Source organism: Vigna radiata, unplaced genomic scaffold (assembly GCF_000741045.1).
Source record: "Vigna radiata var. radiata cultivar VC1973A unplaced genomic scaffold, Vradiata_ver6 scaffold_373, whole genome shotgun sequence".
Taxonomy (NCBI): domain Eukaryota; kingdom Viridiplantae; phylum Streptophyta; class Magnoliopsida; order Fabales; family Fabaceae; genus Vigna; species Vigna radiata.
Window position 1 is genome coordinate 206,418 of NW_014542541.1, and position 20,802 is coordinate 227,219.

The window sequence follows — 20,802 nt, forward strand, 5'->3', positions numbered from 1 at the left end:
GAGTCTTCTTTAAAATGGTTATGACATACTAGCACAAAGATAAACACCATTTCAGTATTTTTGCTTATTTTTTTATTATTTTATTTTATTTTAATAAATCAAAGTTTGACATTTATATTAACTTTAATTTATAAATTTATTTAAATAAAATTATATTATTGTTTTACATATTTGATGTTCAATATATAATTTCAATGATGTTCAAATAACAAATATGACATGTATACAACACTCTCTCTATATATTAATAACAAAATATCTAGTTAAATTTAATATATTTAAGTTATTAAATTAATATCTATACCTTAAAAAAAATGTCCTTAAAATTATGTTTTACAACTTCAAAATTACATGGTTTAAAATTCTCAAAATAATTACCTAACTAAAGAAGCAAATAATCATATGTAAGCAAAGTAAAATTTGTATAGAATACAATGAAAACACATGTTATGTGTCTTATTTTTTTTATGATAATAAAAATAAATTTTATAATTTTATTGTAAATATGAATAATTTTTAAATTTTTATTGAAAATATAATTAATTTTTAAAATTTTATTGTAAATATAAATAATTTTTATAATTTTATTATGAATAATTTTTATTTATTTTGTGGGTATTGTTATAATTAAAAAATGGTTAAAAATGGTCAAAAAAATAGTTTAATTAAAAAAGTTACTTAAAAAGTAAAATAAAAAATAATTATTTTATTTTAAAAAATATATATTTATCCAATAAAATTGGGAAACATGAACATTAAAGAAGAGAATTTCTTTCATATATAGATATAGATTAGTGAAAACATGTCTTAAATGCGTGTGTGTGCCTTTTTTATTTTATATAATAATAAAAAACTTATAAAATTATTATTATTATTATTAATATTATGTAATTAAATATAAATAATTTTTATAATGTTATTATAATTATTTTTTATTTTTTTTATATATAGTTTTATAATTAAATAAATGGTTAAGTTTAAAAAATTAGGCATATGTGTATTATTTTCCTGATAATAAAAATAATAGATATTATTACTTTTATTATTATAATTATGAAATTAAATATAAATAAATTTTATAATTTTATTATAAATTGTTTTTATTTATTTTATAGATAATTTTATAATTTAGAAAATGTTAAGTTTAAAAAAAATAGTCAAATTAAAGAAAACAATTAAATTTAAAACATAGTAAAATTTATAAAATAATTATTTTATATTTTTAAAAATTCATTTAAAAGATATATTTGGAAAATAAACTTACAAAAAGGAAAATTCCTTTATATATATATATGTCTATAACCATTAAGGACTTTTATAGCAATAATTAATCCATATTTATTGTTTCTTAATGTCCTAAAAATAAATAAAAGCAGCTTCATAAGACAATAATAATATATTTATTGTAACAAATGCTGGAAAAATAAAAGCTTTTTAAGCTCTTTATTTTTTTTCTCTTCTTATTCTCTTCTTATTCTGTTTTTTGTAATGAACGTGTTCAATAGAAATGAAATGTCAAATAAATTCATTTTTTCCCACATATTTATTTGTATATTTAACCTCCAAAATATAATAGAATACTAGAGTTATTACAAATTTAATATAGTAGAACAGTTGACTAAAATATAAAGTATAAATCAGTTATTCAAAAACAACTATAAATTTTAAATTTTACGTAAAAACTAGATAAGTAAAATTATTTATAAAACTATTCGAAAGAATTAGACAATAACGTCCCTTCATTCAATATCTACTCCAGAAAAACCTTTTTTTCTTCTACTCACACTCACAGGATGATCTTTGCAAAAGAAAAAACATAGCAACATACAAACAAGCACAAACAAAAGGGTAAGCTAGATATAAAAAGATTTATACAATATTATAATACATTAAACACCCCAACTCAATCACATATAACAATCAACTTCAACCATCCTAAAACATATTATGACTTAGACTTGACTATCCGGACTTAGAATGATTGTTGAACTATGGTGGGTTGTGCACTTGTGGTGGCTTCTACTACTTTGCAAAGTCATTTTCAATGGGTTTCACCCTACCACATTCACAAGGCTAGTTTGTTCCACACCTTGGACTATACTGGAAGCACCCAAGGCTAGGACCTCCTACTACTCCTCACAACATGGATCAATCTTCTCTATTTGAGTATGAAAGACCATTGGAGTTTCAGGATAACCCCAAGACTGAGCTCTTGCATTCATTCTAAACATACTTGAATCCCACCAAGAGATTCCACCTTGGAACCACTTTCATCACTTTGAAACCACACACTTTCACTTTGAATCATAACACATAATTTTGAAAATCATATAATCTCATAAATACTTATACATCATTTACAATGAATTAAAACATCACTCCAAACCACCAAGAAACAAGGATGGAAAGAACAAAACAAAATCATTGACTAGTCGCTCAGTGACCAAGCTCGCTGGGTGACCACAGAGCTCTCTCGCTTAGCGACCCTGTGAATAAAACGATAGTGTTCTCAGACCCCGACCTCTTGCTCAGCGACCCAACTCGGTATGCAAATATAGAGACAGTGGTCTAGACCCTCCAACCTCTCGCTTAACGACTCAGCTCGTTGTACGAAGAAACTGATAATGATCCAGACCCCCTAACCTCTCGCTAAGCGACCCAACTCATTAGGTGAAAGCATAGACAATGGTCCAGACCTTTAGTTGCTAGTTGAGCGACTCCACTCGCTCAATGAGTCTGCATAATTATGCAACATGAAAATTGTAGAATTTGCACCATTAACCATCGTTGACCATTTTGATACGTTTTTTCCGACTTCTAACCCTTCTAGATCGTATTATACACTCAATTATACTCAAAAAATTGTATCTAAACCATTCTAAACACCTTTTAAAGTGTTTCCTTCCAAGATTCAACTCCAAACTCTACCAAACCTCTCTTTATGGACTCAAATTGAATTATATTATTTCTATTTTTAACCAAGTTAGGGGCTCTGACAAGTCCCAAAAGACTCATGAACATCAACCAAAGTGACAAATTATTCACAAAACCTCCAATTTAAGTTTTTACTAGTCTATTTTCCCCAAAACTAGTTCTAAGTTATGTTAAACTATATCTATTCATTTCATACATTCTTATCACATATTATTCTCATTCTATGGACTTGAACAACTCACAAAATACCTCATAATTGACCACAACCACATCAAACCAGATTTCTGCCCTTTCCTCCCAACAGAAAAACCAAAACTTCATTTCTCCTTCCAAAACACTACTAAGACTTCTAAGTTTCCAACATTTATTCAATAAACCTTACCACACATATTCCAAACAGAATTATAACATCATAACATACAATTACAGGCAATTAACTATTCAATACACTTTACAATCACAGTTCATCACCACACAATCCAAAAACACTCAATTAATTAACCTACATCTATCATAAAGAAAAATTTTATTCAAATAGTTCAATATTCCTAAATCTTCAAACATGCACAACTAGCATCAAGTAAAGAACTCTAGCTTCCTTTACCTCTAAACTAATAGTCCAACTCCTCTAAACGTTTCACCGATTGCTTGTAATGCAAGGAACTTCTAGAAAAACCTGCAAATCAGCGATTGATGATTTGAGACAAACCTTTGGATCTAAATTGAACCAAGAATTGAAGAAGACTACTTGACACATGCAACTGGAAATTCTTTGCATGATCAAGAGTCAAGAAAATAGTTCAATATTCCTAAATCTTCAAACATGCACAACTAACATCAAGTAAAGAACTATAGCTTCCCTTACCTCTAAACTAATAGTCCAACTCCTCTAAACGTTTCACTGATTGCTTGCAATGTAAGGAACTTCTAGAAAAACCTGCAAATCACCTATTGATGATTTGAGACAAACCTTGGGATCTAAATTGAACCAAGAATTGAAGAAGACTACTTGACACATGCAACCAGAAATTCTTTGCATGATCAAGAGTCAAGAAAATACCAAGAAAAAGGGATGAAAACTTACTTGCTCCAAACACCAAACTGATCGGGCATATAGGTAGACCTTGACGTCGTAATCGTCTAGACACCTCCTGATCGTCAAATAGATGACTTGAGATGAAGAAATCTTAGAGAGAAGTGAGAGAGAACGAAGAGAAAAAGTTTTAGTATAGGTTTACGTCTCAATCTATTTCTTTTATTCTTGTTCTTCTATTTGGGATTTAATTCCAATAATTTTTTCTCTATTTTCTTAATAGTTTAAAATTATATGATCTATAATCTATATTTTGTGATTTTGAAATGCTTTATTTCATCTTTGCAATCATTGTTTATTTCTAATAACAAGAAGAATAATTTGAACACTAGAATTGCATCATTGTCTTCATTGTTATTTCCATCAACTTTCTTTTTAAACCGTGATAAACCACACGCCGGACACACCTTCAGTGAAACATACTGATCTCTATACAATACACAATCATTGGGATATGCATGTAACTTTTAGTATTCCAAACCAATTGGACATAGAATTTTTTTCACATCGTAATTACAGATAGGTAACATGTTATTTTTTAGAAGCATCTCCTTCAGCAACTCCAATAATTTTTTGAAACTTTTATCAATTCATTCATTCCTCACTTTTAAACAAAACAATTTCAAAGTTGTCGACAATCGTGTAAAGTTAATGCATCCTGGATACAATTCTTGCTTGAATCGTTCTTAAGACTTTCGTATAAATGCACTCTTCCAAAATTTTCTTCTTTAACGTGACATACTATTTCCTCTAAATGATCACTCATTCATTCGTCCGCGTAAGTTGAACCTCTTGATGTTGTTGGGTGGTATAATACTTCTCCATGTCAAGTCCAAATTGTATAACTTCTTATTATTCCATAGATGAACAAATGATCATAGATATTGTCCAAGTCTTCCAATATTTGATTAAGATAACGAACAAAAGAAAAAAAAATGTCTCGTTCACTGGTTTTGCGTGTTCTTTAACATAACTAAAAAACTCTCTTGTCATAGTCTTCACTAATACGACGTTCAATCATCCAACTTCAGTCCATACTACTCTTAATATGTTTATAAACAATAAAAAGAAGGAAAGCACATCAAAAGTAAATCTAACTTAAGAATCCATAAATGAATATACAAACACAAACAAAACTATAAACACAACATAAAAAACAAATATATTCAAGGTAAATAACTTAAAACTGGCCTCGAGTGTTCTTAGAGTTCGTGAATGAAGCAAATAATACACACTTGAACGAATGAAGGTTGAACTCGCTAACCACATAAAAGCATTAAGAAAAATGAAAACCAATTGGTGAAAACATATGAAAAACAACACAAATGATCATGAAAACAGTTTTGCAAGACATAATTGAGTAAAAACTAACCTTCGTTGTTGTTCGCACTCGTCTTCAAAAAAGAAATTTCAAGCCAAATGAAAGCGTGAAAAAACAGTGACATTGGGTTAAGTTTTTACAAATTTTTACCACACATAAGACATTGGCCCCTCAGTAAATACAACGTCTTATATGCATATGACATTGAACTTAGGGCATTTTGACATCATATGGTAGTAAATATTTAAAGATGCCTGCCAAATGTTTAATTTTTTTTTTACTTCTAAATGACCAATTAGTAGTCGACCTACCCAAGAATTCGACGTCAATAATAAATATCCTTTGTCATGAATAAATTATCTAATGAATCAGTTGCATGAGGCAATGGTATTTTCTAAGATTGACTTGAGATCTGGGTATAATCAGATATTGGTCAAATCTTAAGATGTATAGAAAACCGCTTTTAGATCCCGGTACAAACATTATGTATATGTGGTTATGCCATTCGGTGTGACTAACACTCCTGCCTTGTTGATGGATTATATGAACAGGATCTTTAGGCCCTTGCTAGATAATTTTATGGTAGTCTTTATAGACGACATTCTTATATACTCCAGATCTTTATTATCTTTCTAGTGGTCAAATATGAAGCATGATGTGGCCCAGTTTGTAGCATCTTGTTTGACGTGTCAAAGGGCATAGGCTGAGCATCAAAGACCTAAAGGGATGTTGCAACAATTGGAGGTGCTAGAATGGAAATGAGATAGCATAACTATGAACTTTGTTACCCATTTGTCACGGTCACTGTGTGGTCATGATGCAGTTTGGGTGATAGTGGATCAGTTAACAAAGAACGCTCATTTTCTAGTAGTTAATCTACATATGTCAATGGTCAAATTGGCACAATTGTACATTAAGGAAATAGTAAGGTTGCATGGTGTAGCTTCAAGTATTGTGTTAGACATAAATTTACTTCTAGGTTTTGGCAAACGCTGTAGCAGTCTTTGGGTAGTAAACTAAGGATGAGTTATGCCTATTATCCTCAAACCATTGGGCAATCAGAAAGAACGATTTAGTCACTAGAAGATTTACTAAGAACGTGTGTACTAGATCATTTAAGTGGATGTAATGAAGTGTTACTTTTGGTAAAGTTCACCTATAATTCTAAGATCATGGTTTTGGAGAAAGTATGCAGTTGTGGGAACTGTCTTAGGGCCATTTAGGGTTTGGTTGGTCTCTTATTGTACTAAAAATCTGGTAGATCGTCTGGTGAAGAGTCGATTGGGAAGGATTCATTTGGGAAAGAGTCGTCTAGTAAGGAGTCATTTGGGAAGGAGTCGTTTGGGAAAGATTCGTTTGGTGAGGAATCATCTGGTGAGGAGTTGTTGGGTGAGGAGTCGTCTGGTGAGGAGTCGTCTGAAAGACCTTTAGTATGTGATAATAATGATGATTGTTAGGAGGTGATTAATGGAGATGTGTATACGTATACTTATGATTTGCGAACATGTTTATGTGTATGTTTATGGTTGATGAATATGATGATGATGAGTAGGTTGTGCGAATGAAAAATGGGTGATGTGAGAAGAATCTCAAGGAGAGATTCTATGTTCAAGTCAGTTGTGGTGAATGTTTGATAATGAGATTTGAAGAAAAGGTATCCTAATATTCTACCAACCATTCAACTTTTATCGAGTGAATGGGGTGGAAGGGAGAATGGCAGGAGGTCTTAACCCTAGTTCTTTGGGTCGTGTAACGAAAGATTAACCTCACGGGGAAGTAGGTTGAGTGACCCTTGTTTATGACTCTGCAGAGTATAAATACTACCATGGATGCGAACCTTTAGAGAAGTTTGTTGGATCCAGATCATTGAGTGGAAAGGTTATATTGTAATATGATCAATTACTTGATGGGCTTGTTGTAAATATTGATTTATGATTTCCTAAACTAAATTATAATATGTTGATGTCTTTGTATAGTAGCTTAGCATTGCTTTTGCGTTATCAATTTGTTTGTGTGTGCTATAATCTTTTTAGCAATGATCAACATTTGGTGTGAGGAGAGGATGTTATAGGTATTAGCCCATCGTTGATAAAAGTAGAGAATACCGTCAAGTGAGATTTGAAATTTAACATATAAATATGTATATAGATACAAATAGATATACACTTAGACATTTTAAATATCGGTTTATCTCTTCTGAGCTAGAAAGTTTTTAAATATGTTTTTATTAATATACTTATTACTTTGGATAACTATAAAAATAAATTACATGTTTTCTTATTTATCTGTCATGCGATATTAAAACATATGATATTTTATTTAATAAATTACTCGAAATGTTACATAAGTAACCAATACTTAAGATTTTATGATCAATTTTTAAGTAACCAATACTTAAGATTTTAAGATCAATTTTTACTCGTAATAGTTGCAATGGATCAAATATTATTTTATTTGAAACATGTTTAATATAAGTAGTCTGAAAGTCCTTGACTGACAAATTCACTAATGAATCATTGTGGTGCAATTGATGGTTTGAATATATTAGATAAAAGTGATTCAATAGTGATTTGTGGTATTGGTTATATAGAATAAAAATGTAAGTGATATTTAAGATATGAATGATTTTGATACATATATTTCTATGAAAATAATGTATATGTTTATTTGACATTGATGTTTGTAAAGTGAACTGATTTTGAACATCTATAATTCCAAAACGATTATATTGCTGAATTTATGTACATGTGTATGGAAAATTATTTCCACCTTGTTTTCTTCCACTAGTTCTGTTAAAAGGTTCTTGAGATGTTAAAGTATTCTCCAACTCTAAACTGTAGAAGCAACTTAGCAATAAGATGTGTTCACATATTTTTTTTAACAAATTAACAAAATATGAACACTATACTGGCAATTTGAAACAAATGCAAACACTATCAGGAAATTCACATCTTTCTATGATATGAGGAGACTGAAGTACACAGACAATTAAAATATAACTGTAGTTTGAGGTAAAAAAAACCAAAAATTCAGCCCTTATGCAACTAATGGCTTTATTTACTGCACTCTACAATCACTATCCTTTCCTTTAGGAATATAATGTTTGAAAAAAATCCTATTACAAATTCCTCCTTTTGAAAACCACCTCATAATCCTCAAGTAACTCTACCCAGAACCTAGTACATTTGTGGTACATGAATCAGTATGGTTTACAAGCATGATCTTAGGTTTATGTCATCATAACATGAAGTGTAATATTTCAACTTTGCAACATCTTGCATCTTTATAAACTTAGGATCCATTGCCTGAAAGCTTTCCCATGGATTGTAGTATAATCCACAAACCACTTAGAGAGATTAACCATTAACCCTTCAATTGACATCTGCATCTTCATGTTGAAGTATATATATGCTAAAAGGGTCATATTTAATCTTATACTTTTCTTATGTTGATAGACAAACCAAAGAACATTCCATGGTAGAATGTCAGAAAATCTGGCTGAAAGTTATTCCACAGATGCAGTGTTTTTATATTCTCAGAATCCTCCTTAACTTGTAAACCTGAAAAGGTAGAAAGTCCTTATGCTCAGTACTGTCAAGTTTCAAACACGAGTGGTTAATACAAAGAAATGCATACTCATGCTCAAGGATAAAGCTACCAAAGTTAAGCTTTAGGTCCAACAAAAGTAATTATTTGCTATTAGTTTTGTTAAAGCAAAAAAAGTCATGTGTTGGCCAAAATAACCAAACACACGGCTCTCTCATTTATATCTAAAATGTTACTACTAAAGTTTGTTTTAGGTCTTACACATTGTTGAGCTGGCCCTGCACTACACTGAGCATCTGATTGCAGGTTTGTAATATATTGCAATGAGTAATCCTAATAAGAGTACTATAGTAGTACCTCCGTTTTCATTTATAAGCAACAAAAGACTGAGTTCACATACACTATGAAAATCAGTGAACTGCATTAAATTTTAGCAATCTCCTAATGTTCTTCCTAAAATGACCTTCTCATGAAAGAAAAAGCACTACAACTAATAACATTAATTAAAGTTAGAGTACTCCGGAAAAAAAATAAAATTAAATGAAGTAAATGTAGTTACAATTTGATCATATTTGAACAAAAAAAAAGTGTTCTTTTGTTGCATATAACGAAATTCAGTGATGAAAGGTAGACATGGTTCTATTATCTAAGCAACACGGTTATGTTTCATTCTTTACTTCAACATATTACCCTTATAAGATCTTAAAATCTAATTAATGCCCTATTATATCCAGTTTGAGAAATCACGACATTTTGAACCATATCTATATACAGATGAAATGACTAGACTTTTGGGATCACAATTGTGGCCATGTTGTAGGGGAAACATTACACTAAGGGTTAGTTTAATGCCCCCTTAAAAAGGGCTGAAAATTTCAAGGGAATATTATATTCTAAGATTGTAAGAAAATTCATTCCTCATAATATTCCTTAGACATTTGAGAGGATACCGAACTGAAATTTCAAAAAGGTGATGGTATGAATCCACACATCAAAAGAGAACAATAACTAAAACCAAAAAGGATAGAGTTGAACAATATATCAGATGTGATTAGTTTCTCTCTTCTTTTTTCTTATTGGTGATAGTCATTTGAAACTGTTGAAAGTCTCATATCGACTAGAGATAAAGTCAGTTTATAGTATATATGCAGATACAAACCTCACCCTACAAGCTGGTTTTGTGGAGTTAAATTAGACTTAAAGTCCACTTCTCAACAGAGATCATGTAGTGACTAATGAGAACTTAGAAAAATGACTTCACATTAGATATATTTCAATTATTTGGTTGCATAACTATGATAAGTAAATGGTCCTTGGGAATAAACTAAAATGTAACAACTAAATTATCAACCTGAGCAGTTCTGCTGGGTAGTGACACTTCTAAGCAGTTTCGAAGGCCATCAACTCTGTCAATAGTCAACAAATTGGTTGCACGCATTAAAGATAGTTATCCTTAAAAAGGAGAAAATATGAAAAAGCAAGAGTTTGAAAAAGCATGAGTACCTTTTGCTGATAGTTTTGAGTAAATATTGGTTCTCTTTAAGTTTTCCTTGACCGCCATACTTTATTTCATCTGTGTTCATAATAATCTGCACCATCAAAAAGTGCCAACAAAAATTAGTTCTCCCTTCAGAAGGCCTGATTAAAATGATTAAGAAGTTTGGCCTACAGACAGATTAAAATATGCAAAGATAGCACTGCATGGATAAAAACAAAACAAAAACAAACAAGTTTACCAATTTCACGAAACTTACTTGATACTCCCCAGCTTCTTCTACACCTATGCTATAACTGTCGTAGGACTCTGTAGGATGGAAATTGAAAACAAAGACAAGAGGACCTCTGATGTAAGATATGACCTACAAATAATGGTAGCGAATACTTTAGTACATACATTATTAACTGATTCAAGTTCGCATGGTATAATATTAACTATATAAATATATATAGCACAAATATGCCATTGGCATATATAAACAGAAGAAAACATGCTAGATGCCATTACACAAATGAAGACAAGAACATATACCATTGAATTGTCGTTGAACATGCCAGAAAGTAATGAAGATGAACATTAGTCACTAGTTATCCTAAAGGGAAAGCAATGAAAAAAATTCAATATACCATTGAACTATCATTCACATGGTGAATGTTTGGAAAGCCTCGTGAGAGCACTCTCTGATTTTCATCCAGCTTCATCATGTCCTGGAAAAAGGGGACAATTTCATTGCTTAGCATTAATAAGTAAATATTTAGACGAGATAAGCTAACAGTCACATTAGTAAAATCCACCGAATAAAGATACAAAAATAAAAACGTAAATGAAAATAAATAAACAAATAAAAGTGGTGGTAAAAAGATCTTGAGAACCCATTATCGCACGTTCAAGGAGGGGGAGAGGAAATCCGCAGATTGTGTTGTGCCTACGGTGTCCAATCTGATACCTCAAGCTCATGTGGGACTTTTTCCTTTTGGAACAGTGCATAAAACACAACACTTATACTGTTTATGAATAAAAAATTATTTGCAAACTCTAAAACACCATTCATATTGATACAGTTCAGATTAGACCAATTTAGTATTCCAATTACCTTCCAAGAACACTTTAATGGCAAGAGATTACTAGATTACCTTATCAAAGGAAAATAAATCACAGTGAACTCCATCTTTGGCCAAAAGATCCCAACATCGATTAGCAAGCAGATATGAGTTGTTGTTGCTTGATGATGGAAATTCAACTCTCTGGCGAAGGAAAAACGAAAAACATCAATATATTATCATGCTCCAAAACAAGTTGTAGATGTCCATATCTAACGAGTGATTCTCACCTTTGGATGCCCAAATTCATTACCCATGAAGTTCAAATAAGCACGACCACCAATTGTTAATGTGATCAATCTGATCATCTAGCCAAAAGTCAAGAAAATTAATAAAGATAAAGAATGATAAGAGTTATAGGAAAAGTCACCCCACATGATACACATCTACCAGAAAAATGTCACTTTTAATATAGAAAAGGACAGAAATTTTGAAAAAAAGTAAGAAGCAGAACCCACAGAATTATTTATCCTAAACCTCCTGCATAGTTACCCTTTTTCTAACAAACAGGGTCAGAAACAAAATTTTACTCTCAATTTCAAAATCCTTGTTTACACTTCGAAATAGTAAATTTAGAGGATAGGCAACAGCATACTTTATGGAGTGAAGATCCCCTCAATAAAGATTCCTTATAGTGATGTGAATTCTCATCTATTTCACCGAACAATATTTCTGCAAATGATCGCCTTCCAGATATGGACTGGCAGCAAGAGAAAAATCAGATTTAAAACAATACAAAGAAATAAAGTTCATGGTTCTAGAAACTGAAAATGTGAGTTACCTGGTTGTGATTTTCAGCGTACATAAGCATTTTATCAGCATATTCTCTATTGGAAACTAATGTGTTAACAATCTACAACAATAGAAGTAACAACCACGAAATTATAGAATTTAATAAAGAACAGGACCAACCAAAACATTTCATTTGATGAAGGAATGATAAATTCAAGTATACCTTAGTCATATTCCATTCATGATCAGGTACACTCTCAAGAAAAGTTGACCACATATCAGGCACGGAAAGGTTGACATAGTAATCAAATCCTAATCCACCTTGAGAAGTTGGCTCACATAATCCCGGATAAAATGTTGCCTGAGCAAAAATGGATACAAACATTATATTATATTATACAAAAGCAATGTGATGATCTCAGGATAATGACTTCTTAGCTTTCAAAAATATGCACAACAAAACTTGCAGGATCAGGAAACTAGAGGAACAAATGCATATCAATAAAGAAACAAGAGGAGATCAATGAATAAATGCAAATCATCATGCACACCTTAAGAAGATGCATTAAATAATTAACAAAGCACGTTTTCAGTACCCCAGGCTCCATCCCAGAGAAAAAGAAAGAGAAAAATGTTAATCTTTTTGAATCATGACAAATGTTCATCTTTTTAACAGGTTAGCCTACTTTATAAACCTTTTTAATCTGAGAAGTAAGCCTTCTCAGAACTAGGTGAGGCCAAAAACATAGATTTAGTGATATGAATTACATATGCTTTTGCAAACCCATTTAGAGTAAAGTCTCTTTAACTGGTTACTCCAAAAGTTCAGTTTAGTCTTCCTTCATGCCTTCTGGTCACTCTATTTGCATTTGACCAATTCACAATAAATGACTACTTTCTTTTCACTCTTGTGATGTGCATAGGTATGCAAAAGCATCTAAAATTCTAAGTAAATGAAAAGAACATAAAATACTTACATCTTCGGCTATTGTGACAATATTTGGGTGAAGATAATGCAGTATCTCATTGGCTAGGATAAGATATACTAGCGCATCCTTGTCAACATATTGGTTGCAATACCTGAATGAAACTAACAGTTTGGAATCAATAATATAATTTTTAATGTCATTACTTATCCTATTTAAAAACCAATCTGAGTAATACAAATCAGTTGACTTGACATTCTGCAAATGTCAAGTTGTATGACGAGGAGAAACAAACAGCCACACAAGAAACTTTAAAGAATAAAAATACAATAATATAAATGCCTTCAGAAACAGCTTTGGATTCAGGCAACGTCTTGGAACTATAATAGCTTTGTAAAAAACTACTAAACTCAGGTATATTTATCTATAAGAAGCAATAAAGTTTGAAAAGGCCTTACTCCTCCAAGTCTCCAGTAAAGGAAGCAAAACCATTGTGAGTGTACAACATCGATGAAACTGAATGGAACTGAAAACCATCAATTTGATACTCTACAATCCACCTGTTCAAATATCAGTTCATGAGTAATTTAGCATATGTCAAATGATGAAGCAATAAAAAATAATAAACAAAAAAGAATAATAAAATAAATTAGGTTTTGTATAAAATAGTTAACTAATAAATCAATCAGGTAGAAAAGACAATGGCTTAAAGAAAAAACTACAAGTGTAATCTACAAAACTGACTTCGCAATTGCATATACCAGTTCAAGTTTGATACAAGGAAATGCAAAACATCAGGGTCGCCATATTTGAACATTCTGGTTCCCCAAAATTTGTGTTGCCCTCGTTTTCCTATTCAACAATGAAAGGTGAAATCAAAAGTGGTATTTACAGGTATTGAAATGATGGTAAAGCTGAGTAGGAAAAAACAATACAATGTCCTCTTTTAATAAGGAACCAAAAGAAAATATCATACACAGGAAACATATAAAACTATCTCATCTGACAACAAAAAAAGTTTGTGCAAACAGCATGGCTACTCTTTGAACAGTTGTACTATAGTCATGTAAGAGAATTTAAAAAGAGATGAAATTTAATATATCAATAATTGACGTCATATAATAGAGGAAGCACCATTCCTCATATAACAGAGGATGACAAGGGAAAAACTTGCATGTGACTAAATGAAGAGATTTCAACAGTATGAACAGGTACCAGTACGAAAAAAACAGTCATTTGATCCATCAAACATTGATAATCCGACCATCTCATCTGCTGCTGCATATGAATGGACAATTTCTAAGAAGACGAGCAGCCCTAGTCCTGTGCAGTTAAAGGTAGAGTTAGCAAAATAGTCTCTTGCACAACCAACACAAAAAAGAGATTTTTGTCATTATATATTATACATTTTTTCTATTTATAGCCTTTACTGCAAAATCAGGAAACATATATACTAGTGCAGTTACCATTTATGGCTTAACTTGCTTTTGTTTCTTGTCTTCTTTTAATTTAGACAAATATGCAGTTAGCCTCATGTGCTCAAGTGAAGGTTATCCTTTTATGATTTGTCTTGTCTTTAGTCGATATGAGATCTCCAATAATATTGAAGGCAAATAATTAAACTGGTATAACTAATCATGCTCTTTCTATCTCCAAATTTTGATGTTAACAATTAAGATTAAACTATACTCACTATAAAGGTTTGGGGGTGTACAGGATGTTAAAAATGCCTGATATTGTGCTATTTCACAAAGGATATTATTGTACTTCACAGGAGCATGATTCCAGGTTTTAAACCGTTGGAAATCATATATTAAACGCATTAAAGAATAGTATGCTAAAGTATCTCATGTTAAAATGCATTTAGTGTTCATTGGTATTAGTGTCAACGAAGTTTCACTCATTTAATATTAGCCTAGGAAACAGTCTCTACTAAGTCTATATTAAGAGGCTAATGAGCAAATCTTGCATAAGCTATGTAATACATGCATTTGAGTAAAATATAAAGCATTCTCATTTTCTAAATATTCTGTTTCTCAAGCTTTCTAAATTCCATATAAGCATCAACACATTTCTATACCAACAACTTCAAGGATTTTGCTAGGTTGGACTTATCAAGGAAAGGGCAATCCTTTTGAGTTAATATTTTCTTTCTTTCCTCTTTTTATTTTCTTCTTAAATTAAGTAGGTTTACTGATCCACCTGCATTTGTGTTCTCCCCCTTCAAAGTGAATTATTGTTTTATCCACAAAACAAAAAACAGACATAACTGAATTCAAAGGACATATCAACTTAGATCAGCATCTTATCATATTTCAGTTCACTAAAGTTTCTTTTGCTTAGAATGACCAAAACACACTTCTAAGAGCAAAGAACTTATCCAATACCTTAAGAGCTGTAACTGTCAACATGGTCAGTTCAAGCAATAAAAATAAATCAGTACTGCATAAAAATGCTTACCATGGGCCTCATCAACTAATCGCTTGAAGTCCTCCGGAGTACCATATCGGCTACTAACAGCAAAATAATTTGTAACCTGCACCATCGAATCAATGTTTGAGCATGTCACTAAAGGTCAGAGTGGTAATAAAATTCTATCAACTTATAAACAGCTCTATAAGAAGCATGTACGAGATGTGCACATAGTTTGTGTCAGTGTGAAGACTTAAAATAAAGCATGTATGCCTTTTGTACAATTCATACACATAAGTTACTACAATCTGGTTTGTCAAATTGGTATCAATTGCTAACAACTTTGTCGTATATCAATGTTTCATAAACTTAATTGTAGTTTTGATCTCTATTTTACAAAACTGCAAATTTGATCCCTAAAATTATTTTCAACCATTTTAGTCCCTTAATTATTAACTATCCATAACTTTGGTCCCTTGAATGTTAATTTTCCAGAGCTCTGTTCAAATTTTAGTTTTAAAATTATACTAAATCACTATCACACGTTAAGTTCCAATTTCATTGTGTCATGTATTAAGTAATAGAATTAAAATTAAAGGATCAAAATTGGGTAAAAAATATTAGGGACCAAAATACAAATAAGCCTATTTAATAGCACTTATCTTCATAGATTTATTAGGTAATTCTCCTTGTTGAATATAGTGAAGAACTAGGTCTAGGGTTAATCTCCCTTGTGTAGAAAATACACATAGGGTAATGTATTTATAATAAAAGGAATGTGGGCCCCAAATACAAATGAATGTGTCAAAATAACATAATTAACATAGGGACATGTTTCCCTAATTAACATAAAATGTAATATGTCTAACACTCCTAATTCAAAAGTAGTTAACCTAGAATAGAAGTGTCGCATGCAGGTTTGAATCCATGAAACTAAATATCCACAACACTAACTTGAAAAACTTCAAAAGAATCTTAATCACTGTTTAATTACCATGAGAAAAATAAGTAAGAATTACAGCATTAACTTACTCTGTAACCAACAGTAAAATAATCCTTATGTTCAACAATTCCTATCAGCTGGATGGCATTGTATCCAGCTTCCTTAATGTGAGGAAGAACCTGCATCGTTTATTGAGAATATTTTGCAACAATAAAAAATCAACAGAACCAATTACAAATATCGACATGGAAGATATGCATAATGGAAAAATTATAAATTCCAACCAAAAGAAATGGGGGAAAACCTTGTCTGTGAAATCATTGAATGAAGATATTTTGGGTTCAGAACCACTAATTCCAACATGAGCTTCATATATCCGCAGGGACTTTGGTACTTTGGGACTTCTATTTTTCCACTTGTATGCTTGCTCAGGGGATGGTTCCCAGTGAATTGCATAAGCTTGCTTCCCATCAACCTCTGCAATGCATTAAATCAGCATCATTGATAACACAAATCAAAGGACCCCCATCTCCATCCTCCAAAAAGAAAGTGACCAAGTGTCCAGACAAATTTTTCCATAAGCACTTTAAGGAAAAACTATAAGAAAACAAAAGTTACAAATAAAAATTTAGGAACATTATGTGGGAGAACTTATATAAATTAGCTTATGCATACAATTATTTTAGCTTATGAAGAAGCTTATTTCATTTTTTTTTCTTATTTTTCTCTCTGTATGTACATATAGAAAAGCTTGTTCAAACTAACCCAGACAATCATGCCTTTTTCTTCTTTTTTATGTATTTGGGCATGGCATCCTGCATTTAATGGCTTTTCATAAAACTGAACTTAACGTAAAACATAGACTCATAGTTTTTAAGTTCTATTCAAACCCCAAAATTGGCATTAATTGAAAAAGGTGTATTATATAACATGAGAAAATTAACATAAAGTTAATAATAAGGAAATGGTGATAATATATGAATTTCTTTAAAGGGTATAAATTTGATCACCGACTGGGACAAGGCTTTTGCTGTTATGAGGTATAAATTTTATACTCACTAGATAAAATATGCCCACGTCAATGAAGATCTGAACATATCTTCCAAGTCCAAGATGCATTTTAGTTAATATGTAAAAAACAACCATAAGAATCCATATAAGATTGAATAATTTCAAGAATCCTTATAAGATTTACCTGGCTGCACATATGTAGCCCAAGCAGGCACCCTCTCCAATGGTCCATTAGGAGTGTTGAAGTAGACTCTGTACTTGCTACCATGAGGAATGCCAGGAATATACTTTTTCATCCAAGCCTTCCTACCTTTCCGTGTCTCAAACCAGTATGCTATAGGAGGTTTCAGTGCACGAATTTTCTCGTGCCATTCAGGATCAACTATAACATTATATATGTCATACTCCTTGCCACTATCCATTGCAGCAGTACGGGAAGGTCCATGCTCTGCTGCCCATTCTTTGTATCTTGTTTTTGGATCTGGTATGTCTGGTAAGTCTTCCATGGTTTGAGGTCCATTAGGACCAAATATCTGCTCATATAACTTAACTGGCCCTTCAAAACGATTATTTGAGTAACGGTTTTCTCCTGGTTCCCAGTACTCCTCATTTGCTTTCCTTAAGAGCTCTTCCACAGTGACACCACTATCCCCTTTATCATAATCATCTACGTAGTTATACATTTGAAAATAGTATTTTTCTGGCTCTTCTCCCTCTCTCAGCTTATCTTGAAGAATGATAAACCAATATCCATAATCATCATGACCAAAGTAATGCTCTCTTGCACAATTTTCTGTAGGTGACCAATCATTGAAGTCACCAACAATTGCACAATAGCGAGCCCCTGCATTTACTTGCTCGTTAAAAACCAAGAAACTATGGACACATTAAGAAATGATTGTAGATGAAAAATAAACAAGATAAACTAAACTACACATTCAACATTAAAATTTTGAGAACTGGAAAGACCCCAAAAGAAAACATAGGGGATAATGTCAAACCTGGAGCCCATTCCATATAATCCACACGAGGTTCTGGATGACGATGCATTCCCAATAATTCAAACCTGGATCAATGCACGTGCAGATTTGTAAAATTAATCAATACCAATTTACTAACAACAACTTCAGATATCATAATTCCATGGCAGAAAATTTCAAGAACACACAGGAAACATAATATACATCACATTATTTTTCAAAACTATGGTAGATGGAATTGATAAAAGTTAAGATGCTAAAATGGAATAATGTAGCTTATAGCTGAGAGAACAAAAAATGCAAAAGGAAGTACCAAATTACAAGCTTAAAGCCACATTATAATGGAACTAACCCAGAGGCTAGAATCATGAAGTTTTCGTGCCTTTTCAAAATTTCATCTTTCATGTCCTTCAATACTTTATACCTGCAAAACCAAACAATTAACATCTTATATCTTATAATGCTAAGCATCAAATTTCCAATCCATCTAGAGGCCAAAAAAATGTCCAACATATTCATGTCATTCACTTGGACAACAAAAATAAACGAGACAGTTTTCCTTCATTTTATTAACAAATAAGTACCTTAGCCCTTGCTTCATATACTATTCTTAGTCTCAAAGTCCTATTGAAGAATGAAGTTAAGTGTATGTTTGAACGTAAGTTGGAAGAGATAAAAAAAAAAACTCCTTTCAAAGCAATCATTCTTCCGTTTTTTTTATTTTGCGTGTATCAGAAATCGGGGTTGTACATTACAATTCCTAAAAATACTCTACCAACTTTTCTCTGAACATAGCCTCATTTCTTCATGAAAAGAATTCACAATTGATATCACGAACGCACCCATAACAAATCATGAACGCGCAGAAATATCAACACTTAAGTTTTTTCATTAATGATTAAAACTACTGACTTTACCATCCCTAATACTAAACGAGCCTAAGGAGCAGAGTGTGGGGGTAATATCATGTGAAGAGAGTGTCCTCACCCCACTACTAAAAAATCTAACTTTCCATAACAATCACTACAACCAAACACCCCAGAAAAATCAAACGAAAATTCCACCAAACACGGCCTAACTTTCATTTTAAATTTTCCAAATTTCATGCCTTTCACGGAGGAACAGGGCAAACGCTTTGTGGGAAATGCCACGTTTGGCGAGAAAGCCAGCAGGGTCAATACCCTTTTCGACATCGTCACTTGTGGTTTCGGTTTTGGCCTCTGTCCGGTTCTTCTTCGGGTTTTGGCGTTGCTTGGGGTTCTCGGAAGCAGTACATGCCGTTTTTGTAGTTGTTCTTGTTCTGCGTTGGAAAGTGAGATTATGGGGTTTGGTTTGGGAGGGAGGGAAGGAAGTGGCAGTGGTTGGAGGGAAGTAGAATTTGAATGGGATTGAAAGGGCTGACATTGTTTGATTGAGATAAGGAAGAAGAACACAAAACACGATGCTCTGTACTCAGTGTTGAGCTGGGTGGGTCTTAAGAGAGGTTTTAGAGTCCACAGTTGGCAAATAATCTGACAAGAGGAAAATAGAAAAGAATATCTTCTGACTTTCGATTTAAAAAATAGGGTTAAATATGTTTTTCGTGGCCGTTTTTGTGTTTAATCCCTCTTTTAAATTATAGTACAATTTAGTCCTTCAACTTTAGAAAACTCTGGTTTTAGTCCTTTTTACCAAATTTTTTAACTTTATTTGTTGTTTCAAACGCATTTCTCAGTTAACATTGAAACAAAAATGTGTCAAACAGTATAAACAATCCAAATGCTATAATGTAATGTGCTTGAAACAGCAAATAAAGTTTAAAAAATTTGCTAAAAAAGACTAAAACCATAGTTTTCTAAAGTTGGAGGACTAAATTGTACTATAGTTTGAAAGAGGGACTAAACACAAAAACGGTCAATAGTTGAGGGACGAAAAACATATTTAACCCTAAAAAATAATATGAAATGAAGAAAAACATTATATTTACACTTACCTTCTAACTATATTTTTTAATATTTAATAGAAATATATTTGAGTTAAAAAATTATAGAAACCTATTATTAAATATAAAACGAAAGCATATTTATAAAAATAATTTAATATATATATTTTTGTGTTCAAATATATATAATATAATATTGGGGTTAAATATGCTTTTAGTTCCTGAAGTTTCATTGATTTTTGGTTTTAGTCCTTACTTGAAACATTGATGGCATTTAGTCCTCGTAGTATTAAAACATGCAATTTTAATCCTTAAAAGTAAACCGCGTCAACTTTTGGTTAATCTGACAGACGGTAGTGCCACGTCCTCTGCCAGCTTAAGTGTT

General features: G+C 31.7%; 1 protein-coding gene across 1 annotated transcript; it reads right to left on the reverse strand.

The window, feature by feature from the left end:
* Nucleotides 1-8,268: 8,268 nt before the first annotated feature.
* Nucleotides 8,269-20,007, reverse strand: LOC106780166 (1,4-alpha-glucan-branching enzyme 3, chloroplastic/amyloplastic). Its single transcript, XM_014668421.2, has 21 exons — nucleotides 19,605-20,007; nucleotides 18,849-18,920; nucleotides 18,518-18,582; nucleotides 17,701-18,360; nucleotides 16,810-16,982; nucleotides 16,595-16,684; nucleotides 15,611-15,686; nucleotides 14,366-14,473; nucleotides 13,912-14,002; nucleotides 13,609-13,710; nucleotides 13,202-13,304; nucleotides 12,448-12,585; nucleotides 12,274-12,345; nucleotides 12,088-12,192; nucleotides 11,723-11,800; nucleotides 11,526-11,636; nucleotides 11,019-11,099; nucleotides 10,649-10,753; nucleotides 10,398-10,483; nucleotides 10,246-10,300; nucleotides 8,269-8,908 (listed from the first exon to the last, which is right to left on the reverse strand). The coding sequence occupies exons 1-21, from the start codon at nucleotides 19,898-19,900 to the stop codon at nucleotides 8,876-8,878; spliced, it is 2,700 nt and encodes an 899-aa protein (XP_014523907.1). The 5' UTR covers nucleotides 19,901-20,007; the 3' UTR covers nucleotides 8,269-8,875.
* Nucleotides 20,008-20,802: the final 795 nt, after the last annotated feature.